The sequence below is a fragment of the Molothrus ater genome, chromosome 38, assembly GCF_012460135.2.
Source record: "Molothrus ater isolate BHLD 08-10-18 breed brown headed cowbird chromosome 38, BPBGC_Mater_1.1, whole genome shotgun sequence".
Classification (NCBI taxonomy): domain Eukaryota; kingdom Metazoa; phylum Chordata; class Aves; order Passeriformes; family Icteridae; genus Molothrus; species Molothrus ater.
Window position 1 is genome coordinate 36,702 of NC_071665.1, and position 27,280 is coordinate 63,981.

The window sequence follows — 27,280 nt, forward strand, 5'->3', positions numbered from 1 at the left end:
CTGGGAAGGGAACTGCTGGCTCAGTCCAAGCTCCTGGAAGAACACAGGTATGAGCTCGCTCAGGTTGGCATGGCTGTCCCTGAGGACGTTGTTTTCCCTCAATGCTTTCCCAGCCTATCCCAGCTCAGGAATTCCAGCTCAGCTCTTCCTCCCCTCCTTGGGAATCCTTTCAGCCCTGGCCTTTGTAAATGGAACAAACAGAACCCGCTGGAAGAGGCCTTGCTTGATGAGAGCACCAGAAGGGAAGTTGTTCTCAGCCCCGTTCCACCTGGCCTTGAGCACTCCCAGGGCAACCTCGGTTTGCTGTGGGCAACCTGTGCCAGGGTCTCTCCACCCTGCCCACCATTCCTCCCTGGAAAGGGAGGAATTTCTCCCCAAGGTCCAGTTGAACCCTGCCCTTTGTCAGCTGGAGCCATTCCCCCTTGAGCTGTCCCTGCAGGTCCTTGTCCAAAGTGCCTCCCCAGCTCTCCCTGAGTCCCCTCAGCCCCAGTCCAGGGCTGGAAGAAGCTCTGACATTTCTCCTGAGCCTTCTTCAGGCAGGGGGGTCCCAGCTCTCACAGCCTTTCCCATAGCAGAAGTGCTCCAGCCCCCCCAGCACCCTCTGATCCCTCCTGCGGCTCCTCTGGGAATCACCTGGGAGGGAACTGGGAGAAGCCCAGGGTGGTGTCAGGGCAGTGCTGGGGCTGGGCTGTGAGCTGGGGTGCTGAGAATGCAAGGAAAAGCTGCTCCCTCCTTAGAGCCTGCACTGATGGGAGATGTTGGTGTGCCCTGGCATGGCCAGCAGCCCTGGCATGGCAGCCCCAGTTCCCTGGCATGGCCAGCACCCCCATTTCCCTGGCATGGCAGCCCCAGTTTGGGCATGGCAGCTCCATTTCCCTGGCATGGCAGCCCCAGTTCCCTGGCATGGCAGCTCCATTTCCCTGGCATGGCAGCCCCAGTTCCCTGGCATGGCAGCCCCAGTTTGGGCATGGCAGCTCCATTTCCCTGGCATGGCCTGTCCCCAGGGCCAGCACCAAAGCTGCCACCAGCCCCAGAACAGCCCCCTGGGGATGCCCTGATGTTCCCAAAGGGAACCATTCCCCATGGGACAGCCCAGGTCCCCCCAGGCCCCGCTTGGGCCCGGCACAGGGGGAGCTGCCCCTTCCCCACTCACCTGCCAGGGCTCCATTGGCCGTTCTGGCAGTTGCTGGGCTCCAGTTCCACATCCAGGGCAGTTGGAGAGCCCCGCCCCAGCCCAGCTGCCCCCCCAGCCCTTCCCCAGCCCTGCCCCAGCCCTTCCCCAGCCCTGCCCCAGCCCTTCCCCAGCCCAGCTGCCCCCCCAGCCCTGCCCCAGCCCTTCCCCAGCCCTGCCCCAGCCCTGCCCCACCCCAAGCACCCCTGGGGCACATCGGGCACCGCTCCTGCCCCGCAGCTGCTGCTGGCAACGTGGGGATGGCCCCACCGAGGGCACCCAGGAGCTTCCAAACCAATCCCTCCTTCCCCTGCTGGGGTTCGCCTGCAGCTGGGCTGGGCTTGTGCTTCCAGTGGCCACAAAGAGGATTTTCCAGTGGGAGCTGCAGCTGTCGCTGTGCAGGCAGGGGCTGGTGCTGAAGGGATGTGAGCCAGCTCTGAACACGTCTCTGTCACTGTGGGCCCAGAGCTGCTGAACACAGCTCTGCCAAGGTTACACCCAGGCTTTGGGGTCAGGGGCTTTGAAAAACAAACTCAGAATTGGCAACAGCTCCCATCTGGGCTCTGGCTGGTCCAGTTCTCATCTGGTCACTCCTGGTTGTCCAGAATTAGATTTAAGATTTTTTTAGATTTTCATGGGAAAGGTCATTTCAATGTGTTCTTTCTGCACTTATTGCAGGCAAAGTGACTGATTTTATTTATGCCTTACCTTGAAGCCTGTGAGTATCTGACTTTGGTGAAAGTCATTTTTAGTTGCACCTCAAAGCTTAAATAACTCAAAGCAGCTTTCTTCCCAGCAAGAATAAAATAGGTCTTTGGTGCAATCCGCCTTACAAGAATGGAGGATGACCATGAAAAATATCTTAGAAAATACAGATTTGTGTGTTTGTTCCTATTCTGAATGGCCAGCTGGACAAACCCTGCTGTGGTTTGGCGGAGAAACTCAAGTCAGATTTCTTCTGTACCTCTGAACTTGCAGGATGATTTGATTTTTTTTTTTCAGGAGCCTCATGACAGTGAAGAAAAATGAGGTTTGTCTTTTTGGTATAGTGGGGTCCTTTTATTATTTCTTTATTTTTATTTTTCAAGACTCCTAAATCTTGCACTTAATAGCAGCTACAGTAAAATTAAAATAAATCCTTCAGTGCAATGGAGAAGTTGTAATTTTGGCAGCTGCTTGCCCTGCCCTGCTCTGTGTCATTGCTTTGTGTGAAGCCTCTGCTGCTGGGGTCCCTCTTTCACTGGTTTTGGAAATGTGATGGAATTGCTCACATGTTAGAAAGAGAGGGTTCATTCCAATTAAATTCATTGCCTGAGCTCTTCTAGTGCTTGAAGCTTGTTGTGAGAAATAATGCTCACTTTCAAAAATTTACAAGGTTTATTGAAACCTTATCAAAAACCAACAGAAGACTGAATAAAGAAAATAATACAGCACCAAGAGCAAAGGATTCAATCACCATGTGCTCATCTACAAAAATGGATGTTCTGCCCTTTATACCTCTATCTCCTCTTAACATATATTTAATATTTGCTCTTTAATTATGAGAACAAACCATCGCATTACTCATCTATAGCATCATTTTCTAATGTTGTTGACCTTCTCAGCTTCTGTTAATACTTGTGATTTTATAACAAAATGTTCTTGGATGGGATTTTGCAAGATTCTGTCATCAGCTTTCTGTGTTGTCCTTGGCTTTCTTAGTGCTGGGTCAGAACTGAATGCAGCTCTGTTTGGGAGGGGAGCTGCCAAGCTGTGGGGCTCTGAGGGGTCCCTGGTGTGAAAAATGCCATCACTTGTGTTAAAATTTCAGAAGTTTAATGGTAATAAAATGGTTCTAAAGGTAGCAATACAAATTAGAGCAATAAGAACTTGGACAATCGGAGTTAGGACAACAAAGGACAATAAAAAGCAAAGAATGATGAACGTTCAGTCGGAACTGAATGCAGCTCTATTTTGGGAGGGAAGCTGCCAAGCTGTGGGGCTCTGAGGGGTTCCTGGTGTGAAAAACTCCAATCACTTGTGTTAAAATTTCAAAAGTTTAATGGTAATAAAATGGTTCTAAAGATAGTAATACAAACTAGAACAATAAGAATTTGGACAATTGGAGTTAGGACAATAAAAAGCAAGGAATGATGAACGTTCAGTCAGAACTGAATGCAGCATTTTGGGAGGGAAGCTGCCAAGCTGTGGGGCTCTGAGGGGTCCCTGGCAGGGCACGAGGCTGCCCTGGCCCTGCAGCACCTCCCTGCCCATCTGCAGAGGTGGTGGAGCTGTGGGAGTCATTGGTTGTGTTTTACTGTTTAATCAGGTTTCACCTCTGGAGCTGGGTGCGGTTTGGGTTTCTGGGTTTTTTACTTGTTTGTTTTTCATTGTGACCATGGTCACAAGGGTTTTCAGGATGAAGAAGAGACGAGAATGTTGACTCCATGATCAGAAGGCTTGATTTATTATTTTATTATATATGTTACATTAAGACTATATTAAAAAGAAATAGAAAGGAAAAGGTTTCTTCAGAAGCTAGCTAAGCTAAGAATAGAAAAGAATGAATAACAAAGATCTGTGTCTCAGACAGAGCAAGAGCCAGCTCTGCCATGAGTGGTCAAGAAATCCAAACACCCACAGGAGACCAATCACGGGTCTACCTGTTGCATTCCACAGCAGCAGATAACCATTGTTTACTTTTGGTTGCTGAAACTGCAGCTTCTCACAAGGAAAAATCCTAAGAAAGGATTTTTCATGAAAGATGTCTGCGACATTTGATTGTGTTGGTTTGGTTTAGTTGGGTTTTTTGGGGTTTTTTTTGTTTGTTTTTTTGGTTTTGGTAGGGAGCTATTCTTGTTGCTATTACTTTTAACATCGTTTTTATAACTTTTAAAAAAATTAAAATAATTTATTTTTTTTAATAATAATCAGCAGAAACCCTTCCAAGCCAGGTCTAGGGTGAAAGGAGGTGGAAGTTGGCACAAAGGGGCTGTGACAGGACTCCGTGGACGCGTCTCATGTCACAGACACTGAGGCAGGGCCCCGGTGGCCGCTGAGAGAAAGGGCTGGGGATGGAGGCGTGGGCAGAGTTTTGTCCATCCCATGCTCAGGAACTGTTTTTCCCCTGGGCATGGTCTCCTCAGCATTCCCTGGATCGGTGTCAGCTGCACCGCGCTGTTGGCACCTCCTCAGAGTGGGCACTGGAGCCTTCATCTCCATCTTCATCTCCATCTTCATCCCCATCTCCATCTTCATCTCCATTTCCATCTCCATCTCCATCTTCATCCCCATCTTCATCTCCATCTTCATCCCCATCTTCATCCCCATCTTCATCCCCATCTCCATCTCCATCTCCATCTTCATCTCCATTTCCATCTCCATCTCCATCTTCATCCCCATCTTCATCCCCATCTCCATCTCCATCTTCATCCCCATCTTCATCTCCATCTTCATCTCCATCTTCATCCTCATCTTCATCCCCATCTTCATCCCCATCTTCATCTCCATCTTCAGCTCAACCCTCTCTAATGACCTGTACAAGTGTGGAGGACTTGACAGAGGGGAAGTTGTAAGAGCCTAAATGAGAGGTGTGGGACTCCAGGCAGGTCTCCAAAATGCAGTTTATGGTGTACAAAATGCAGTTTATTGTGTACAAAATGCAGTTTATGGTGTACCAAATGCAGCTCATGGTGTACAAAATGCAGTTTATGGTGTACAAAATGCAGTTTATGGTACACAAAATGCAGTCATGGTGTACAAAATGCAGCTCATGGTGTACAAAATGCAGTTTATGGTGTACAAAATGCAGTTTATGGTACACAAAATGCAGTTTATGGTACACAAAAGGCAGTTTATGTGTACAAAATGCAGTTTATGGTACACAAAATGCAGTTTAGGGTGTACAAAATGCAGTTTATGGTGTACAAAATGCAGTTTATGGTACACAAAATGCAGTTTATAGTGTACAAAATGCAGTTTATGGTGTACAAAAGGCAGTTTAGGGTGTACAAAATGCAGTTTATGGTGTACAAAATGCAGTTTATGGTACACAAAAGGCAGTTTAGGGTGTACAAAATGCAGTTCATGGTGTACAAAATGCAGTTTATGGTACACAAAATGCAGTTTATGGTATACAAAATGCAGTTTATGTGTACAAAATGCAGTTTATGGTACACAAAATGCAGTTTAGGGTGTACAAAATGCAGTTTATGGTACACAAAATGCAGTTTATGGTACACAAAATGCAGTTTATAGTGTACAAAATGCAGTTTATGGTGTACAAAAGGCAGTTTAGGGTGTACAAAATGCAGTTTATGGTGTACAAAATGCAGTTTATGGTACACAAAAGGCAGTTTATGGTGTACAAAATGCAGTTTATGGTGTACAAAATGCAGTTTATGGTACACAAAAGGCAGTTTAGGGTGTACAAAATGCAGTTTATGGTGTACAAAATGCAGTTTAGGGTACACAAAAGGCAGTTTAGGGTGTACAAAATGCAGTTTATTCCGTCCAGGCTCGTGGGTGACAGAGCTGTGCCTGCAGCTGTCAGCTCCAGCTGCACACAAGCCTGGACACCCTTTAATTGTGGTTAAATTGCATTTTATATTTTTCTTTGCTGAGCATAAAGATTTCTTTCACTAACTGGAGAGCTTAACTGGATAATCCTTAAGTGATGGAATACATAACAGACAGAAAGAGCGCTATGAGGCCAAGTGTGATTATTTGATCCTGTGATATGGTGTGAGTATTGAAATTTTAGATTTTAGGGCACAGGTAAAACTACAGGGCTCTCCCAGGGAGCCTGTACTCCTTTATTTGCAGTATACAAATAATTTAATATAATTTAATATAATTTTATTGCAGAACCAATCTATACCTTAACTTTTACCTATAGCCTAACTACTATGTCGTATCATATGATATTGTAACTACTTAATCAATCATATAATATAATATCATATCATATCTCATATCATATCATTATGATGCCTATATCATAGCTACTATAATTACCATATTCATGTTATTATTCTCCAATCACTAAAAGTTATTACAGTTTAAGCTAGAAGTTGTTACTCAGTTTTCTTGCAGTGGGAAATTCTGAGACCTTTTTTCTACTTGCAACTTTGCTGACTTGTTTGCCTGTGCTCTCTTCCTGCTTGGTAAAAACATCTTCTTGTTTGGGGTGGGTTTATCCTTTGCTCTAAGCCATACAAACCCCTTCTAACAAACACACCCTTTGCCTCCTTGGTTAGCCAGTGAGACTGGCTCAGCAATTCTTTTCTTCTGTATCAGAACTTGCTTCCATCTCTATTCCAATCTCAGAGATCATTTTGCCAAGCACACACATCTGTGAGACTTTCTTGTCAAACTTTCATCCTTCCCAACGGGGAGTCTGTGGTGTTTGTGAGGGTCCCCAGGACGAGCTGAGAGATGAGAATTTGACTCCATGTTCTCATAAGGCTGATATATATTATATTATATTATATTATATTATATTATATTATATTATATTATATTATATTATATTATATTATATTATATTATATTATATTATATTATATTATATTATATTATATTATATTATATTATATTATATTATAATCACATTACATCATATCATATCACATCACATTACATTATATTATGATATAAGAAAACTATACTAAAGAAAAAGAAAGGATACATCAGAAGGCTAGAAAGGAATGAATAGTAAAAATAATAAAAACCCATGACTCCTCAGAGGGTCCAACACAGCTGGCTGTGATTGGTCATTGAGAAAGCACAATTCACATGGAACCAATGGAAGACTCACCTACCACATTCTAAAGCAGCAGAACACAAGGAGAAGCAATCAGATAATTATTATTCACATTTTTCTCTGAGGCTTCTCAACCTCCCAGGAGAAGAAATCCTGGCTGTGAAAAATGCATGTATTTTATGATTGGCTTTTCACAAATATTCAAATGAATGTTATATGTGTTGTGTTAGAAAGTAATGCTGTGTTAATTCTCTTTAGTAGTGTGTTAAATATAGTTTTAGGTTATAAAACTTGTTAAAATAGAAACGATGCTCTGTAGGATTCTTCTTTTTAGAAGGGACTCGAAGTGAGATAGCAGCCACAGGACACCTAAATCTTTCAGAGAAAGAGAATTTATTGCCCTCTTATCAGAAGAAACGAACTTCTTCCCGCCTCGAAGGCGCTGTCAGGGTTCCAAGGAAGAAGTTGAGGATGACCAGACAGAATCCTGTGTTTGAATGGAATTTATGCATCATGTATGAAATGTATGAATATGCAACAGGCTGTTGCTTTTAAGGGTTAATCCTGTGTTAATGGGTGTTCTTTGTGCTGCCCAGAAAAAGGTACCCGGACGTTCATAACTCTTTGTCTCTATTGTCTCATATTGTCCTAATTCAAATTGTCCAAATTATTATTACACTAATTGTATTACTATTTTTATAACCATTTTATTACTATTCAACTTTTTGAAAATTCTAAAACCAGGTGACTGGGGTTTTTCACAGTGGCAATGGATTTTTCAGGAAATGTCAGTGACGCTGTCCCAGCCGCAGGATCTGCTCCCCATCCGCCCCAGCCCAGCCTGGTGCTGAGCAGAGGGGCTGGGCTGGGCTCATCCCCGATGGGGGCTGTGCACCCCCTGTGCCCCCTCCCCAAATCCCCTCTGGGGGAGCAGGAGCTGGGGCAGGAGCCCTGAGGGGAGGGACAAGGGGGTGACACCAGCACGGGGGGGACACACACAGCCCTGGGGACGCGCCCTCACTGCAGCACCAGGGGGATGAACCCCAGCGTGGAGCCACAGAGCCCTGGCAGCATCTCGAGGAGTGGGGTCTGGTGCTGCTTTGGGGGGTCACATCTGCCCTAAAACCCCTCCCGGACCCCTCAAACCACCCCACAGCTCCTGGCCAGGGCTCCCCCAGCGCACGCCCTCTGTGGTGGTGTTTGAGGGTCCCCAGGACGGGGGAAGAGATGAGAATCTTGACTCCATGTTTCAGAAGGCTGATTTATTGTTTTATGATATATATTATTAAAAAATGATATATTAAAGCTACACTAAAGAAAGAGAAAGGAGACATCAGAAGGTTAGCAAAGAAAGGGATAAAATCTTGTCACTGCTCAGAGTCCTGACACAGCTGGACCTATGATTGGTCATTAATTAAAAACAACCACATGAGACCAATCAAAGATGCACCTGTTGGTAAACCATCTCCAGATCACACTCCACAGCCATCACAGAGTTATGGTTGACATTTCTGAGGCTTCTCAGCTCCTCAGGAGAGAAATCCCAGTGAAAGGATTTTTTAGAAAATACGTCCGTGACACTCCCTGCAATGTAAATGGCCCTAAGAGCCACCAAACCCCCTTCCCATCTCCCCCACAAACACCACAAACACCCCAAGAGCCCCAAAAGCCTCTCCCCGTTCCCCCAGGACCCCCATGGCACTGCCCAGGAGAGGTTGGTGGGCACAACATCCCCAGCCAGGAGCAGCCCCGGCCCTTCAGCAGCGATTTGGGCACTTTGGGGGGACAGCCCAAATGGGGAGACCCAGGCCAGGGCCTGGGACAGAGCCAGAATTGCTGGAGAACAGATGGGCTCAGGGGGACAAACTCTGCCAGCACAGCTATGAGACTGTGGCCCCCTCTGCCTGGCTTCTCAGCCCTACAACACCCACATCCTCCTGGATATTCCAAATTCACCTCCAAATCCCAGTGAAGTGGTGCAGCTTTAGATCTCTTTGTTTAATTTCTTTAGATCTCTTTGGTTAATTTCTTTATTTTTACCTCAATTCTGGATGTTTTGATGGGATAAAGATGGAAAATACTTAGGTTGGAAAAGACCTCCAAGGATCATCCAGCTTTGCTCGATGCCACAGAAGAAACGATTGGACAGAGCAGATATTTTAGGGTGCAAAGGTATGTTGGGGGTTAGGTTTTTCTTCCTTTTGTTCCTTTTTCCTTACAGAATTTTTTCCCATAAGTCGCTAGGAAACACTAACAACTGGGTACTTCATTAACAAAAGAGTGATCAAGCTCCAAGAGGAGGGGATCTGGTTTTACTCCTCTTATCTGCGAGTTTCTCCCCGAGCCCAGCCCAGAGCTGCTCCTCCAGCCCTGGGTTAGAAATTTAGAATTTCGGGGTAGAAACCAATTGTAGATTTAGCTGAAGTCTGCTGTTTAAGCTGGTGTGGTCTGTTAACTTGTGTGCTCCCAAAAAAGGCTGCAGAGAAAACAAAGGAGATTCAAGGCTACCTAGGAAGGAATGCAGACACCCAAGCTGAGGAGAGATAAAGAGCCCCACCGACCTTGGGGCTGAAGCAGATGGAGAAACTGAATCTGGGTTACAACTACGTGAGCAAACAACTGTGCAGGCTCATAAAATTAATAAGGCAGTTTAATCACATATGTGCCAGGAAAATTAATCCACAAAGCTCAGAGGTTTATGTCCAAAAAGGAGACAGAGGAGTCCTTTGACTTTATTGAAATAAAGGCAGAGGCCATGGGGCATTCCCCTAGGGTCTCTCCAATTTTTGGAGGATGCAGCCTCCTTTTTATCCCAATTTCCCTTCTCTCTTTCCCCATTGGCTGAGGTACTTGAGAGGGACAGACTTCCCAAAACATCTGATATCAGAGATTCCCCTCTGATGTATAACCCTCCCTTTTAATTTTCAATTCTTATGGAATTTAGGGTTTTCCTCCATTGTTTCTTTCATCTTTCAATGTCCAATTTCATTTATCAGCAAACCTACATTTTATTTGTAAAAGCAAATCTCTTTTTCCATTCATCAACGATTGGAATCCTTCCCATTGTTTCTTTTATCTCCCAGTGCCGGTTTTATCTAGCAGCAGACCCAGAGCTGGTTTGTAAAGACAAATCCCACATTCCTCTCATTTGCATATGTCTTTTATGCATATGCAACAAGTTAAGAGGTGGAATAGACTTGGGAATTTTCGGGGGTGCCCGTGTCCTTAGGGCAGTACTGAAATCAATCCTACTGGCTTTAAAGCTTCCAGAAATTGTGGGGTTTTTCTGCAGATCAGGGTGAGCCTCTGCCTGTGAGCCTGCACTGGGACCCTGTTAACCCCACCTCACTGAGAGAGGGACCCATCCCAGCCTGCTGGGACCCTGAGATCAGCCCCCCTGCCCTACAGCCACTGCTATAGATACATATTCTAATAGTGGCTTTTCACAAAGGTAAAAATGGGTTTGATATCTGTGGTGTTAAAAGAACTTTGCTATAAAGATATAGTTTCTATTTCTGTTGTTAATTAAGGTTAGACATAGTAGTGGAATAGCTGATATGATTATGCTTGTGCTAAACTGCTTGCTTTGGTTGGGATAACATCCAGTTGAGAGGAACAGCAGATTTGTCTTTACAAACAAGCTGTGGGTCTGCTGGGAGATAAAACCAGCCCTAAGAGATAAAAGAAACAATGGGAAAGATTCCACTAATTAATGGGAAAAGATACTTGCCTTTACAAATAAACTTTAGGTTTGCTAATGGATGAAATTGGACATTGAAAGATGAAAGAAACAATGGGAAAAACCCCGAATTCCGTAAGAATTGAAAATTAAAAGGGAGAGTTATACATGAGAGGGAAATCTTTGGTATCAGGGAAGTCTGAACCTCTCAAGTACCTCAGCCAATGGGGAAAGAGAGAAGGGAAATACAGCCAGGAAATTGGGATAAAAAGGAGGCTGCATCCTCCAAAAATTGGAGAGACCCCAGGGGATACCCCATGGCCTCTGCCTTTATTTGAATAAAGCCAAAGGACTCCTCTGTCTCCTTTTTGGACATAAACCTCTGGTGTTTGTGGATTAATTTTCCTAACACAATGCACACAGGATGAGGGCACCTGGACAAATCTGCCAACTATCAGCACTCACTGTCTGAAGGCAGAGTGGACCAGGGCCAAAACTGAAGATATTGATAAAAAAAGGACTAGAACCACAACCCAGGAATAATCATGCTCTAAAAAGGCAGATCCAAGGAGGAGATATGCTAAAGAGTTCTTGGAACATGTAAACTAGCTTGGGGAAATGTTTATTATGCATAAGGGTCTATGAATATGCAAAAGGTTGATGTAAGGGAAAAGGTATTTAAGGGGTATCCCTGGCTGAGAGCCAAGATGCACCTGGCTGTAATAACCTTTGCTCTATGGTCCTTGTTTCCCGTTGTCCTGTAATAAATTATTTACATTTTCACAGGAGACTGAAGGTGTTTTTCACACCCCACAGCCCCTGCCTGCTGACACATCTTGCCAGCCCTGCTGGGGCACCAGGATCAGCTGCCCCTGTGGGTTTGTGCAGCACAGCCTCTCTCAGGGCTGTAGTTGTTGTTCTTTGTTTACTTTATTATACACACCAGTAAAAAACTGTTATTCCTATTCCTCTATCTTTGCCTGAGAGCCCTTAATTTCACGATTCTAATAATTCAAAGGGAGGGGGTTTACATTTTCCATTCCAAGGAGGGCTCCTGCCTTCCTTAGCAGACACCTGGCTTTCAAACCAAGACAAGGTTAAAAATCAGCTCTTCCCAAGGAGTTTCCAATATGGAGCTGAGACCCAAGGACGTTCCTGCCCCAGCTGGAATGAGTCAGGTGCATACAGGGATCCAGGATGATGTGGACACCACCAGCCAGGTGTCTCCCAACTTGGATTTTTGGGAATGTGGGTCACCAGAGCTCTGCACAATGAAGGTTCTCTGATGGGGGATGGAGTTGGAGCAGAGCACGAAGCTCTTCCTGCAGCAAGGGCAATTGCAGGGCTTCCCTTAGCGGTGCCTCCATTGGTGCTGATTCAAGACTGAGCTGGTCCTGAACCTCTTCCCACACTCGGGGCACTCGTAGGGCCTCTCCCCGGTGTGGATGCGCCGGTGCCTGGTGAGGTGGGAGTTGTGCTTGAAGCCCTTCCTGCAGTCGGGGCAGCGGAAGGGCCTCTCCTCAGTGTGGATCCGCTGGTGGATGAGGAGAAGGGAGCTGGTCTGAAATGATTTCCCACACTCGGAACACTCGTAGGGCCTCTCCCCTGTGTGGATCTTCTGGTGGGAGGTCAGGTGGGAGCTCCGGAGGAAGTTCTGGCCACATTCCCAGCACTCGTAGGGCCGCTCCCCGGTGTGGATGCGATGGTGGATGGTGAGCTGGGGGCTGTCTCTGAAGCCCTTCCCACACTCAGGACACTCGTAGGGCTTCTCCCCAGTGTGGATCATCTGGTGGCGGAGCAGGCGGGACCTCCAGCTGAAGCCCTTCCCACACTCCATGCACTTGTGGGGCTTCTCCTCATCATCGAGTGGCTCAAAGAGCACCAGCTCCGAGCTCTGGCTGAAGCTCTGTCCACCTTCCTGGCACAGGGTGGCTCTTTCCTCCTCAGAGCACCCTGGGCTGGGTTTGCAGCCCCTCCTCCTGGGGGATCTCTGGGGCTTTTCCTCCCCATCGGATTCTTGTGCTGTGGAGTCGCTCAAAACGGCCTCTGCCACCAGGTTCTGCCGTGGGGATTTGTCCTCCCTGGTCTCCACGCTCAGCTCCTGGTCTGGGGGCGGAAGGACAAGGACAGGATGGGATTTGCCTCCATGCCAGAGGGAAGGAGATCCTCCCAGTGCATCCCCAGCAGGACAGCACCGGCAGCAGGATTGTCCTGCAGCCAGGGGCCGTGCTGGGCTGGGAGATGGAGCAGGAGAGAGGGGGGAATGGGGCAGTGACTTCCTCCTCACCTGCCTGGGGGTCCCAGGGCATCTTCTTCCTCACAGCCTCCTCCTCCATCCGGCCAAGGGTTGGGAATGGGAAAGCCTGGGTTGCAGGGAAAACAAGGGATGAGCACATTGGGTTTGAAGGTCCCCCTGCCCAAGTCTGTGTATAGATGCCAACATCACGTGTCCATAAAAATCTGCTCTGAAAAAGCCTCCCAGGAGTTCCCCATCTCTGGTCTCTCAGTTTTGAGGTTCTTGGATTCCTCCCTGCCCAGGCTGCTGGCAGTCCCAGCAATGCCCAAAGCTCCCCCCTCTTCGCTCTCCCCATTTCGGGATGCCGGGGCTCTTTGGGCTCCCGGGCTCCCTTCTCCCCTCATTCTCTGCCCTGGGCTGCAGCGGCTCCAAGGAGTCCCCCCTGCCCTCTCCAGGCTCTGGAGGCTCCCGCCAATGGCGGCGCTCCCCCCTCTCTGGGCTCCCCACTTTGGCCTCCTGGGGCACACAGGGCTCTGCTCCTCCAGGCTGCCTCTGCCGGCAGCCGCCACCGCCACCCCCCGATGTCCCCCCGAGGGGCCTTTTCCGCTCAGCCTTGCACTGCTTCATTCTCCAAACATCCCCCCAAAAACCCAACCCAGGGACCCCCCGGGATATCCGGGCCGGGCTCCCCCTCCCCAGTCACGATCCCATGGGTGGGGGGTGTGAATTCAGGGAGGGTTTGGTAGTGCTGAGGCACCTCAACCTGCACTGTGTCCCAAAGGAGTGGCCAAGGGAACAGTGGGGCTGGGGACAAGCCATGAGGAAGGACGACCACAGCCCCATTCCTGGATTCACTCCTCCACCAAGGTGCTTCCAGCCTGGAGGAGATATCCCACAGAAACAGCTCCATGTCACACCCCCAACACCTGCACTGCTCCAGGGCTGAATCCAGAGCCTGCTTCTGCCTGGCTGAGGGCACAGAGGGGGCTGCAGGACATCTCAGCTCTCCCGGGATCCTTCTCTTCTCCAGGTGAGCACCCCCAGCTCTCCCAGCCTGGCTCCAGATCAGAGGGGCTCCAGCTCTTGGAGCATCTCTGGTGCCTCCTCTGGACTGGCTCCAGCAGCTCCAGGTCCTTCCTGTGCTGGCCCTCAGGGCTGGGGCAGCTCTGCCGGTGGGGGCAGAGGAGCAGAATCCCCCCTCCCCTGCTGCTCACACTCAGACTCAGTCCAGGCTCAGGGGGGGTTTCAGGGCTGGGGCTTCCTTCTGCTTTCCTCAATTTGCCTTTGTCCCTCCTCTTCCTCTTCTTCCCACTCCTCCTCCTCCCTCAGCCCACCTCCTTCTCCTCTTCCATCGCTTCTGGCTCCAGGAGGGGGGAACGCACACAGGCCTGGGCGATCCCAGCAGTGGCAGCAATGCCGGGGACTGCTTTGTACTGGGGTAACTGGGAATGACTGTGAGCATGCTGAGGGACACTGGGATATACCAGGAGTGTCTGTTAACCATACTTGGGTGACTGGAACCACACTGCGAACAACAGGGACCATGCTGGGGAGAACTGGGACCCCATGCTGGGAGCAACTGGGAGTGAGTGGGAGTGACTGGGTGTCCACTGGGGACAACTGGGCATGACTGGGACCATGCTGGCAGGCACTGGGATCATCTATGGAGTGACTGGGACTATACTGGGGACAACTGGGATCACACTTGCAGGAACAGGGAGTGACTGGAACCTTGCTGGGGGCTACTGGGATCCTACTGGGACCACAGTAGGAGCAGCTGGCCAGTGCTGGCAGTGACTGGCATCATACTGGATCATACTGGCAGCCACTGGGACTGCACTGAGGGTGACTGGGAGTGGCTGTGAGCAACTGGCATCAGGCAGGAAGCAACTCAGGGCAACTGGGAGTGACTGGGAACATGCTGGGAGCAACTGGGATGCACTGGGAGAGACTGAAACCACACTGGGGGTAAATGGGAGCAACTGGAACCACAATGGATGATCATGGGAGCAGCTGTGCCCACGCTGGGGTCATACTGGGATCCTATGGGAAATGGCTGGGATCATACTGGGAGTGACAGGGAAGGTGCCGGGTCTGACTGGAACCATACTGGAAGTGACTGGGAGCAACTGGGCCCACACTGGGAGTGCCAGGGAGTCACTCTGAGCATGACTGCAATAATGCTGGGAGTATCTGGGACTGACTGGGGTCATACATGGGCCAACGGCTCCCACTGTAATCCCAGTACGATCCCAGCTGCCCAAAGCATGGTTCCAGTCACTCCCTGTTGCTCCCAGTGTGATCCCAGTGACACCTGGCATAGTCCCAGTCACTCCATAGATGATCCCAGTACCTCCGAGCATGGTCCCAGTCATGCCCGCTTGCTCCCAGCATGGGGTCCCAGTTCTCCCCAGTATGGTCCCTGTTGTTCCCAGTGTGGTTCCAGTCACCCCAGTAAGGTCACAGACTGTCCTAGTACATCCCGGGTCCATGAGCATGCTTGCAGTTATTCCCAGTCACTCCCAATTCTGCCAGTAAGGTTCCAGCATGATCCCAGTGCAGCCCAGTCCCGGGCACTGCTGGGATCGCCCAGGCCTGTGTGCGTTCCCCCCTGGCGGCTGTGCCGAGAGGAGCCCCAAGGGCTGGCAGTGGCCAGGCAGGGTCCCCAGCAAGGCCCAGTTTGGATGTGCAGCCCCCAGTTTGCCCAGTTTGCCTCTCCTTTGGCCCGGGCCGGGTTCCACCCGCCCGCAGCGGCTGGGAGCAGCCGAGAGCCCCGCGCTGCCCATCCCGACCTGTCCCGGCTCCATCGCCGCTCCTGCCGCGGGCTGCGAGGGCTGCGGGAACGGGCACCGAGGGTGTGGCTGCTGCTGGGGGAGCAGCAGGAGGAGGAGGAGGGAGGGAAGGGCAGGGATGGAAGGGGAGGAGGAGGCGGGGTAGGGGGGAGGAGGGATGGAAGAGGAGGGGGAGGAAGGGGAGGGACAAAGGAGCATCAATGAAAGAGGAAAACCACGCGGTTCGTTCGATCCCTGCCTGAATTTGCAGCCCCCACCTGTGGGATCATCGCCCCCCCTATGGCGCAGGTGAGCGGGCAGGGGGAGCCCGGCCCGGATATCCCGGGGGGTCCCTGGGTTGGGTTTTTGGGGGGATGTTTGGAGAATGAAGCAGTGCAAGGCTGAGCAGAAAAGGCCCCTCGGGGGGACATCGGGGGTGGCGGTGGCGGCTGCCGGCAGAGGCAGCCTGGAGGAGCAGAGCCCTGTGTGCCCCAGGAGGCCAAAGTGGAGAGCCCAGAGAGGGGGGAGCGCCGCCATTGGCGGGAGCCTCCAGAGCCTGGAGAGGGGCAGGGGGGACTCCTTGGAGCCGCTGCAGCCCAGAGCAGAGAATGAGGGGAGAAGGGAGCCCGGGAGCCCAACCAGCCCCGGCATCCCGAAATGGGGAGCTGGAAAAGAGGAAACTTTTGGGATCGCTGGGTCTCCCAGCAGCCTGGGCAGGGCGGGGACCGAGTAGACGGGGGACCCCAATCCAAGCGTGATCCCCAGCAGCTGGGACAGGGGGGAGCCTCCCCGGGCACCTGCGGGATGGGGGGCGATGCTCCCGGGGTGCGGAGTTCAGGCAGCGCCGGAGCCGCTCGATTCCGGCCGTCCTCTGCTCCCGCCGCTTCCTGCTGCCGCTCCGCCTCTTCCTCCCTCCCTCCCTCCTCCTCCTCCCCCGGTCCCGGAGCCCTCGCAGCCCGCGGGAGGAGCGGGGATGGAGCCGGGACAGGTCGGAACGGAGCGAGGGGTGGAGGGGATGGCAGGAGTGGGAGTGACTGGGCTGTACTGGGATCATCCTGGGAGCAGCTCCCGGGTGAGTGAGTTCTACTGGGACCATACTGGGATCACACTGGGAGTGAGGAGGAGCAGCGCGATGGCTCCAGTGCTGGGGCTGGGGGCGCTCCTGGGGCCCCGGGGGCGGCGAGAGCTGAGGGGGACCCCGGCACCGGGACTCTCTGATCGCCCATCCCGGAGCACCGGGGGGCCCCTGAACCCCCATTCCTGGGCACCGGGATCCCCCCCGCACCCCCATTCCCAGGCATGGGATCCACCCTGCACCCCCTTATCTGGCACCAACAACCCCCCACCCCCTTCCCGGCCATCCCGCCTCTCCCAGCCCGCAGAGCCCCCTTTTCCTTCACCCAGAGACCCCCTGGACCCCAATTCCTGCCTTTCCCAGCCCCCAGCCCCTCCTCTCCTCAACACCGAGGACACCTGGGACCCCTATTCCCAGCCATCCCGGGTTTCCCACCTTTTGCTGGGAATGGGGAACACCGGGGACCCTTGGAGCTCCCTTTCCTGCATCCAGGAACCCCCTTAGCCCTGCCCGTCCCCCGCAGCCTCCCCTTTTCTCAGTCCTGGAACCCCCAAACCCCGTTCCCTGCTCTCCCAGCTCTCCCGTTCCCCCTTTGGTTCCCCCGTGCCCCCCCAGCCCCCAAATCTCGGTGTCCCCCCAGTTCTCCCGTCCCTGCGTTCCCTGCCCGTGGCACAGCCGGAGCCCGGCCCGGGGTTCCCCCCGTTGGTGTCCATGGGGTCCCTGGCTGGGATCCCCTTCCAGCGGGATCTGGGCACAGCCAGAGCCGGCACCACGAGCGGCACCGGCACGGGGCCACCGGGGAGCTGCCGCTGCTGCAGCTGCATCCTGCCAGTCCCAGCTGCTCCCAGTTGCTCCCAGTGGCTGCGCACTCGGCTCCCAGCATGCGCCTGGTAGCTTCCAGCACCCCCAGACAGGGAGCAATCACACCCCCTACAATCCCAGTCCGATTGGAGCTACTCCCAGTATGATCCCGGTCACTCCCAGTATGATCCCGGTCACTCCCAGTATGATCCCAGTCACTCCCAGTATGATCACGGTCACTTGCAGTCCAACTCCACTCACTTCCAGTCACTCCCAGTATGATGCCAGTGGCCCCCAGTGTGATTCCAGTTGCTCCCTGTCAATGCCAGCATGACCCCAGGAGCCTCCAGTATGATCCCAGTGACTTCCAGTCTCTCCCAGTATATCCCAGTCTCCCCCAGCATGCTCCCAGTCACTCCCTGTTCCTCCCAGTTGCTTTCAGCATGATTCCAGTTGCTGACAGCCACTCCCAGTCAATCCCAGTATGATTCCAGTCACCCTCAGTGTGATCCCAGTCTAACCTAGCATGGTTCCAGCTGCTGCCACTGTCATCCCAGTATGATCCCCATTGCCTCCAGTGTAGTTCCACTTGTTCCCAGTTCCTTCCAGCATGATCCCAGTTGTGCCTAGAATAGTCCCAATCCCTCTCAGTGCCTAGAATAGTCCCAGTCCCACTCACTCCCAGTTTCCCCCAGCATGGTCCCAGCTGTTCCCAGTGTTGTTCCAGTCCCCCCAGTATGGTCACAGACACTCCCAGTATATCCCAGTTGGCCTCGTACAGTTCTAGTTAGTTCAGAATGATCCCAGTCTTTCCCAGTTCCTCCCAGTTGCCTCCAGCATGATCCCAGTTTCTGGCAGTTGCCCAAAGTGTGTTGCCAGTGGCTCCCAGGATGACCCCAGCAGGAGCAGTAGTCACTCCCAGTATGGTTCCAGTCTCCCCCAGGATGACCCCAGTCAGTCCCAGATACTCCCAGCATTATTGCAGTCATGCTCAGAGTGACTCCCTGGCACTCCCAGTGTGGGCCCAGTTGCTCCCAGTCGCTTCCAGTACGGTTCCAGTCAGAGCCAGCACCTTCCCAGTCACTCCCAGTATGATCCCAGCCATTTCCCATAGGATCCCAATATGACCCCAGCATGGGCACAGCTGCTCCCATGATCATCCAGTGTGGTTCCAGTTGCTCCCATTTACCCCCAGTGTGGTTTCAGTCTCTCCCAGTGGATCCCAGTTGTTCCCAGCATGTTCCCAGTCACTCCCAGTTGCCCTGAGTTGCTTCCAGGCTGATGCCAGTTGCTCACAGCCACTCCCAGTCACCCTCAGTGCAGTCCCAGTGGCTGCCAGTATGATCCAGTATGATGCCAGTCTCCCGCAGCATGGCCCACCTGCTCCCACTGTAATCCCAGTGTGATCCCAGTAGCCCCCAGCAAGGTTCCAGTCAATCCCTGTTCCTCCCAGTGTGATCCCAGTTGTCCCTAGTATAGTGCCAGGCAATCCATAGATGATCCCAGTCTCTCCCAGCATGGTCCCAGTCATGCCCATTTGTCCCCAGTGGACACCCAGTCACTCCCACTCAGTCCCAGTTGCTCCCAGCATGGGGTCCCAGTTCTCCCCAGCATGGTCCCTGTTGTTCGCAGTGTGGTTCCAGTCACCCAAGTATGGTTAACAGACACTCCTGGTATATCCCAGTGTCCCTCAGCATGCTCACAGTCATTCCCAGTTACCCCAGTACAAAGCAGTCCCTGGCAGTGCTGCCACTGCTGGGATCGCCCAGGCCTGTGTGCGTTCCCCCCTGGCGGCTGTGCCGAGAGGAGCCCCAAGGGCTGGCAGTGGCCAGGCAGGGTCCCCAGCAAGGCCCAGTTTGGATGTGCAGCCCCCAGTTTGCCCAGTTTGCCTCTCCTTTGGCCCGGGCCGGGTTCCCCCCGCCCGCAGCGGCTGGGAGCAGCCGGGAGCCCCGCGCTGCCCATCCCGACCTGTCCCGGCTCCATCGCCGCTGCTGCCGCGGGCTGCGAGGGCTGCGGGAACGGGGCACCGAGGGTGTGGCTGCTGCTGGGGGAGGAGGAGGAGGGAGGGAAGGGCAGGGATGGAGGGGGAGGAGGAGGCGGGGTTAGGGGGGAGGAGGAAAGGGAGTAGGGATGGAAGGGGAGGGACAAAGGAGCATCAATGAAAGAGGAAAACCACGCGGTTCTTTCGAGCCCTCCCTGAATTCACACCCCCCACCCATGGGATCATCGCCCCCCCCCCCCCGATGGCGCAGGTGAGCGGGCAGGGGGATTCCGGCCCGGATATCCCGGGGGGTCCCTGGGTTGGGGTTTTGGGGGGATGTTTGGAGAATGAAGCAGTCCAAGGCTGAGCGGAAAAGGCCCCTCGGGGGGACATCGGGGGTGGCGGTGGCGGCTGCCGGCAGAGGCAGCCTGGAGGAGCAGAGCCCTGTGTCCCCCAGGAGGCCAAAGTGGGGAGCCCCGAGAGGGGGAACGCCGCCATTGGCGGGAGCCTCCAGAGCCTGGAGAGGGGCAGGGGGGACTCCTTGGAGCCGCTGCAGCCCAGAGCAGAGAATGAGGGGAGAAGGGAGCCCGGGAGCCCAAAGAGCCCCGGCATCCCGAAATGGGGAGAGCCAAGAGGGGGGAGCTTTGGGCATTGGTGGCACTGCCAGCAGCCTGGGCAGGGCGGGCACCGAGCACAAGGGGGACCCCAATCCAAGCCTGACCCCAGCAGCTGGGACAGGGGGGAGCCCCCGAACACCAAAGGGGAGGGACCAGGAACAGGGAACTCCTGGGAGGCTTTTCCAGGGTTGAATCTTGGTGTTGGGAGGTTTTTCTGGAGCCCATATGGCCGGTGAGTTGTAGAGATGGACTTGGGCAGAGGGACTTTGAAACTCAATGTGTATTGGGGAAGGTGAAACAGGCTTTCCTGTTTCATAAATATGATAAATATGATTGTCTGGCAAAAGATTTTGAAAATATGGAAACTATAAGCAAGATTGAAATGAAAGCAAGCTTTTTGATACCTTAGTTACTCAACAACTGGAAAACAATGGTGTGGCCTGACTGAGGGTAATCCCCTTCTGATGAAACAATTCCCTCTGCCTGCAGACAGGTCCAAGGTTCAGAGCAGACCCTACTAGCTCAGCAGAAGGGGTCCAAAGAGGAGTTTTTAGGGTTTAAAATATAACACAGTATGGTGATGTAATGATTCTTACAGGCTGTATGTAAATGCTACAGGATTTGTATCTTGTACTAGGTTGGTTAGTGAGAAATACAATATTCAACACAGAAGAAGATTTATTGTATTGTAACAGGAACCTCACTTGCTTACCCTTCTGCTCTCTTACCCTTTTTACTCTCTTACCTTTTTTACTCCCTTACACTCTTCCCCTCTTACTCTCTCCCCCTCTCTTCTCTCGGGGCTGCTCCGAGCTGTGCCTGGCAGCTCCAAGCAGGGCCCTGCACCCAGGCCCTTTGCAATGAACCCCAAGTTCCACGACCTGGCTGCAGAGATCTCTCATCTCCGACTGTCCTACCCCACAGCGCTCCTACAAACATGCTCATTCCTTGTTTTCTCCAAACCAGGATTTCCCATTGCCAACCCTTGGCAGTCTGTGAGGAAGAGGAAGATGCCCCTGGACACACAGGCAGGTGAGGAGGAAGTCAGTGCCCCTTTCCCCTCTGTGCTGCTCCATCTCCCAGCCCAGCACAGCCCCCGGCTGCAGCTCAGCCCTGGGGGGATCTCCTTGCCCTTGCCTGTGGCACGGAGGCAAATCCCATGCTGTCCTTGTCCTTCCTCGCCCAGAGCAGGAGCTGAGCATGGAGAGCAGGGAGGACAAATGCCCGCGGCAGAACCTGGTGGCAGAGGCCGTTTTGAGCAGCTCCACGGCGCAGGAGGCCAACGGGGAGGAAAAGCCCGAGGGGCTGCAAACGCAGATGGTGGGGATGTGAGGGGGAAAGAGCCGGCCTGGGCCGGGAAGGCGGCCGGAGATGGAGCCAGAGCTCGGAGCTGGTGCTCCATGAGCAGCTCCATAATGGGGAGAAGCCCCACACGTGCGTGGAGTGTGGGAAGAGCTTCACCTTGAACTCCAACCTGATCAAGCACCAGAGGACCCACAGTGGGGAGAAGCCCTATGAGTGTGGGGAGTGTGGGAAGAGCTTCAGGTGGAGCTGCGACCTGATCAGCCACCAGAGGATCAGCACTGGGGAACGGCCCTACGAGTGTGGGGAGTGTGGGAAGAGCTTCAGGAGGAGCTCTGACATGATCAAGCACCAGAGGACCCACACTGGAGAAAGGCCCTACGAGTGTGGGCAGTGTGGGAAGAGTTTCAGCCAGAGCTCCAGCCTGATCGTGCACCAGAGGACCCACACTGGAGAGAGGCCCTACGAGTGTTCCAAGTGTGGGACGCGCTTCACCGGGAGCTCCCACCTGATCACGCACCAGAGGACCCACACTGGGGAGAGGCCCTATGCGTGTTCCAAGTGTGGGAAGAGGTTTCAGACCAGATCCAGTCTCCTCCTGCACTATTGGATTCACACAGAGGAGAGGCCCTTCCACTACCCCGACTGTGGAAAGGGATTCAAAGAGAACTCCAAACTCATCATCCACCAGCGCATCCACACAGGGGAGAGGCCCTACGAGTGTGATAAATGCAGGAAGAAGTTTCTGACCAGCTCCCATCTCGTCCAGCACTATTGGATTCACACAGAGGAGAGGCCCTTCCAATGCTCTGACTGTGGGAAGGGATTCAAAGAGAACTCCAAACTCATCATCCACCAGCGCATCCACACAGGGGAGAGGCCCTACGAGTGTGATAAATGCAGGAAGAAGTTTCAGAGGAGCTCCCATCTCCTCCAGCACTATCGGATTCACACAGAGGAGAGGCCCTTCCACTGCCCCGACTGTGGGTACGGGATTCAAGCGCAACTGCACCCTCGTCAAGCACCAGCGCGTCCACACAGGGGAGAGGCCCTACGAGTGTCCCCAGTGTGGGAAGAGCTTCTCACAGAGCTCTCACTTGACCCGACACCGACAGAGGCACCGATAAGGGAAGCCCTGCGAGTGCCCCGAGTGCGGGAAGAGCTTCGTGCGCTGCTCCAGCTCCATCCCCTGCTGGAGGAGCCACGTTGGGCACAGCCCTGTGAGCCACATTCCCTGTGATCCATGTTGGGAATACCCCTGGCTGCTTCTCCTTTTGGTTTGGCTTAATTTTTTTTCTCTTCTCCATCTCTTTGCACTCCAAAGCCAAGAGGGATGGATCTGTCACCTCAAGACCACTCAAATCCCACTGCAAACAACTGAATTTTGAACCATAAACCTCAATCCCACCTCAAATTGCTTGTTCCCTGTCGCAGACATCTTTCATGAAAAATCCTTTCTTAGGATTTTTCCTTGTGACAAGCTGCGGTTCAGCAACCAAAGTAAACAATGGTTATCTGCTGCTGTGGAATGCAACAGGTGATTGGTCTCCTGTGGGTGTTTGGATTTCTTGACCACTCATGGCAGAGCTGGCTCTTGCTCTGTCTGAGACACAGATCTTTGTTATTCATTCTTTTCTATTCTTAGCTTAGCTAGCTGCTGAAGAAACTTTTCCTTTCTATTGCTTTTTAGTATAGTCTTAATGTAACATATATCATAAAACAATAAATCAAGCCTTCTGATCATGGAGTCAACATTCTCGTCTCTTCTTCATCCTGAAAACCCTTGTGACCACAGTCACAATTGGTGACCCCCGACTGAGGAGGACAATCATCACTTGGTGAGACCACCAGAGGAGCATTGCTGCACTGGGTAAACCCTGAATGTGTGGCATTGATGGTCACCACACAAGTGACCACAGAAGTGGATTCTAGCCAGGAGCTGAAGAACTGAAGATCCGAATTTGGACAGAGTTCACAGCAAGGCTGACCACAAAGAGAACCTTCTGAAAAGCCTCCAGGAAGATGTTCGGAGAGCTCAGCAGCACCGTGCAGATAGCCAGAGAGTCCTGGACACTGTCACAAGGTACTGTTGGTTTTTCCCCTCCTAAAGATGAGGTCAGTCGCAGTTTGTGGCTGCTCATCTGGAGGACTCCTCCCCTAGAGGATGAGGTTCCATTCTCCCCTTCAGAGGAGAAACTTATTGCCCTCTGGCAAAAATGGGGTGAAGAGGACAGAATTCTCCTGTTGGAGGTAGATCTCTATGAGTTTTTTCGATGGGCAAAGCTCTTTGGTTTTTTTACGAATGTGCTATATGCCCTCGATGTGTTTGTCTGGGAGTGTATGGGCTCCATTTTCCAATTCTTTTTATACCGGGGGTTCGGATGCCCCTCGATTTATCCAACCTTTTTGAAGCTCTTTCTAGTCTTGAAACGGAGAGCAGCTGTTTTTCCCTGGATTGCTAACTGCAAGGGCAAAGCCCCGTTCCCCCCAATTCCGGGGGAAGACCCTTTGGAGGGGGACGCTCTGCTGCTTTCCAGCCCCCCCGAACCACAGTGGGGGGGCGAAGTTTCGCCCGCAGCCGAAGTTTTTTTTACTGCGTCTTCGGAGCATGCTCAGACGGAGCCGTTTGTTCCCCCCTCCCGTTGCTCTCAGGGGGGATGGGAGTGGGCGGCGCCGCCCCGGCCAGCGCCGCGAGCACCGCCCCAACCCGCCCCGCGGGTGCGGGCGGTTCCCCCCGCGGCCCGTCCCGCGGCCGCCCCTCCGGGGGAGCCTGTGGGCGCTCCAGCCGCGGTTCCACCGGCTTCCCTGCCTGCATCTATCTCAGAGACACCGCTTCCCGCGGCTGCGCCGATGTTGCTGGGCAACAGCGATCCACCGCTCCCCCCGGCCGTCCCGCCGCCTTCTGCGACTGCGGTTCCGCGGCCGATGTCAGAGTCCGGCGCAGAAGAAGCTGCCGACCCCGTGCCGCCCCCGCCGCCCCCGCCGCCTCCCCAGGCGGCCCCGCTGCCCGCCCCTGCGGGGACTCCGTCCTCCGTGTCTGCGTCAGAGGCTGCCTTGGAGCCGGCGGCAGCAGCAGAGGCGCCTCCTGCATCCAGCGTGACTTCCTCCCCGAGTTTTTCGGGTTGTCCCGGGGCTGCCCCTACGGGGGGAGCTGGGACAGGGGAAGAGGGCGTCAGCCTGTCCTTCCGTGGAGGAGGCATGGCCCGACAGCTGGCTGTGGGCGCAGCCCGGCTGCCTGTTTTCAAGATCAGCATTCTTGGCGGGTTGGGGGGTGTTTGGTCCGGGGTTTCCCCCTGGGGGATGCGAATCTCTCTGCCGCCCCTCGCGCGCCCCAGCGGCGAGGGGAAGGTGGGTCCCGAAAGTTCTGCCCCTGGTCCCCAGCCCAGAGCGGGTGGCGGTGGTGCCGTGAGGCAGATGGGAGGAACACCTGGTGCATTTGCATTGCAGAGGCAGAGGGCACAGCAGGAAGCGAGCATCGCTTGTCTGCTGTGGGGAAAGGACATCCCCAGACCCGAGACGAAGTTTCTCGGGACAGCTTCTGTCTTCCCATTGCCGGCATGCCTCGGTGATTTTGGGGAAAGGAAGCGTTTGGTCACCCCTTCTGCCATTGTACTGGCAGCAGGGTGCGGGTCTGTGCCAATGCAGAGCCTGCCTCGGGGGCTGGGCCTGGGCTGTCTGCCTTGGTTGCTTGGGCCAGGGCCACCTCCCGGCCTCCTGTTGAGTTTGGGGGCTTTGCTTCCCCCTTCTGGTCCTGGGCCACCTTTCAGTGGGCCAGGTCTGGGGTTCCTGATCCTTCCACATGGGCCAGGGCCCCCAAGGGCCTCTCTCTGGCTCCTCTGCTGCTGCTGCTGCTCTTTCCGACAACACAAAAAAAAAAAAAAAAAAAAAAAAAAAAAAAAAAAAAAAAATTAAATTGAATAAAAAAGGGTGAAAGAGCTAGCAGCAGCTCAGAGGCATTGAGAAGCCAGGGATTGGCTTCAGCCCAAGTTGTTCAGTGAAGGGCTGTGGCAAGACATTTCAGAAATTTTCTAATTTTCTCAAAATTGTTTGAAGACTGTCAATGGACTTTTGATAAATATTGATGGACCTTTTTCTGTAGCAAGCCTGTTTCAGGACCAAAAGAAACTTTCAGATATGGCAAAGAGGAACATCTTCAAGCCATGGACTTTTCCTGAAACTCAGCTGCTTGGACTTGAATTTTCTTTGCATTGTTTTTGCATTTTCTTATATTATAGAATTGTTTTAGTAATATGATAGAATTTTATGTTCTACAGGTGAAGAAATTCCCAGTGCATTCCACAGGAGCACTTGAGTGGAGTTTGATTGGCAACAGATAACCTGTCAAGTGTTTGTCTTTTTCTTCGGCATGACTACAGCAGAGAAAATTACAAACACTTTTTCCTTTTAATTTAACTAAATAAAAAAAGGTGACATGTCGCAGACATCTTTCATGAAAAATCCTTTCTTAGGATTTTTCCTTGTGACAAGCTGCGGTTCAGCAACCAAAGTAAACAATGGTTATCTGCTGCTGTGGAATGCAACAGGTGATTGGTCTCCTGTGGGTGTTTGGATTTCTTGACCACTCATGGCAGAGCTGGCTCTTGCTCTGTCTGAGACACAGATCTTTGTTATTCATTCTTTTCTATTCTTAGCTTAGCTAGCTGCTGAAGAAACTTTTCCTTTCTATTGCTTTTTAGTATAGTCTTAATGTAACATATATCATAAAACAATAAATCAAGCCTTCTGATCATGGAGTCAACATTCTCGTCTCTTCTTCATCCTGAAAACCCTTGTGACCACAGTCACAGTTCCCACCTCAAAAAAACTCAGTCCCACACCAAACTCACTCCATTCCACAGCCGCCAGGGTGAGATGGGGCTGGAAGGGGATTGGGATGAGTGGGATCCCAATTTGGAGCAGTGGGATGGGGATTGTGTGGGGCTGGCTGGGTGGGATGTGTTTGACAGCAAATAAAACTTTCAGAGTTACTGATTCCTGTCCTGTTTTCTGTCAGTTCTGTTTGCCTAGTGCCGCCTTCTCCGCTGATTCAATTACTATTAAAATCCCTTTTTTAAAATCTAACCCAAACAATCAAAAACCAATATCCAAATAAAACCACTCACCCATAATTAAAAATTTTAAAAATAATTTTAATTGTTTTAGAGTACTTAAGGGAAATACTAAAGTTTAATTGTTTGGATAAAATGTATGAGAAATTACAGTGGTGTTTTGTGTTTAATATATTTGTAATAGGAATTGTTTTACTAAGGTGTGTTAGATTCTATGTTAGTTTTTTAGATATTTTTAATCTAAAGTATATTGGTTACTGAGTTAAAACTTTCCAAAGGTATTTCTTTGTATATACTTTGTTTATTTATATTTATTAGTAATGTTATATGAATAGCTTACTGTTGTCTTGGCTTGAATCATTATTGGAGTATTGTAAGGAAGAGTTGAAAGTACATTTCATTTTTATATTTCATTTTTATTCTAATGTATTTAATTTTAATTATAATTTAATGATTTTTAATTTATTATAATTTGTTGGGAGGATAGGAAGGAAGTTCAAGGGCAGGAACATTTTTTCCTGGCTTGGAACTGGAATTCCAGACCCTGGGAGTGTGTGCAGGACCACACAGACTGTGATCAAACATAGACTGGGATCAAATACGGACTGGGATCAAAGATGGACTGGGATCCTATGGGTTGGGACTGCCCAGAGTGGGACCATAGGGATCAGGACCACACAGCCTGGGATAAACTGGACTGGGATCAAATATGGGCTGGGACCATATGGAATGGGACCATACAGATCAGGATGAGACAGACTCGGATAAACTGGGTTGAGATTATATGGACTGGGCCATATGGACTGGGATTGCACAGACTGGGATCACACGGACT

General features: G+C 51.9%; 1 protein-coding gene and 1 pseudogene across 3 annotated transcripts; one reads left to right on the top strand and one right to left on the bottom strand.

The window, feature by feature from the left end:
• Positions 1-11,073: 11,073 nt before the first annotated feature.
• On the bottom strand, positions 11,074-19,567 carry LOC118700824 (gastrula zinc finger protein XlCGF49.1-like). 3 transcript variants are annotated; one of them, XM_054518165.1, is made up of 3 exons: positions 19,445-19,567; positions 12,881-12,956; positions 11,074-12,699 (listed from the first exon to the last, which is right to left on the bottom strand). In XM_054518165.1, the coding sequence occupies exons 1-3, from the start codon at positions 19,457-19,459 to the stop codon at positions 11,945-11,947; spliced, it is 846 nt and encodes a 281-aa protein (XP_054374140.1). In that variant the 5' UTR covers positions 19,460-19,567; the 3' UTR covers positions 11,074-11,944. The 3 variants fall into 3 exon arrangements, with proteins under 3 accessions (XP_054374140.1, XP_036261293.2, XP_054374141.1); XM_036405400.2 differs by lacking the exon at positions 19,445-19,567 and adding an exon at positions 16,398-16,458; XM_054518166.1 differs by lacking the exon at positions 19,445-19,567 and adding an exon at positions 15,622-15,697.
• A 940-nt stretch (positions 19,568-20,507) lies between these two features.
• Positions 20,508-22,593, top strand: LOC118700823 (zinc finger protein 436-like; annotated as a pseudogene).
• The last annotated feature ends 4,687 nt before the right edge of the window (positions 22,594-27,280 follow it).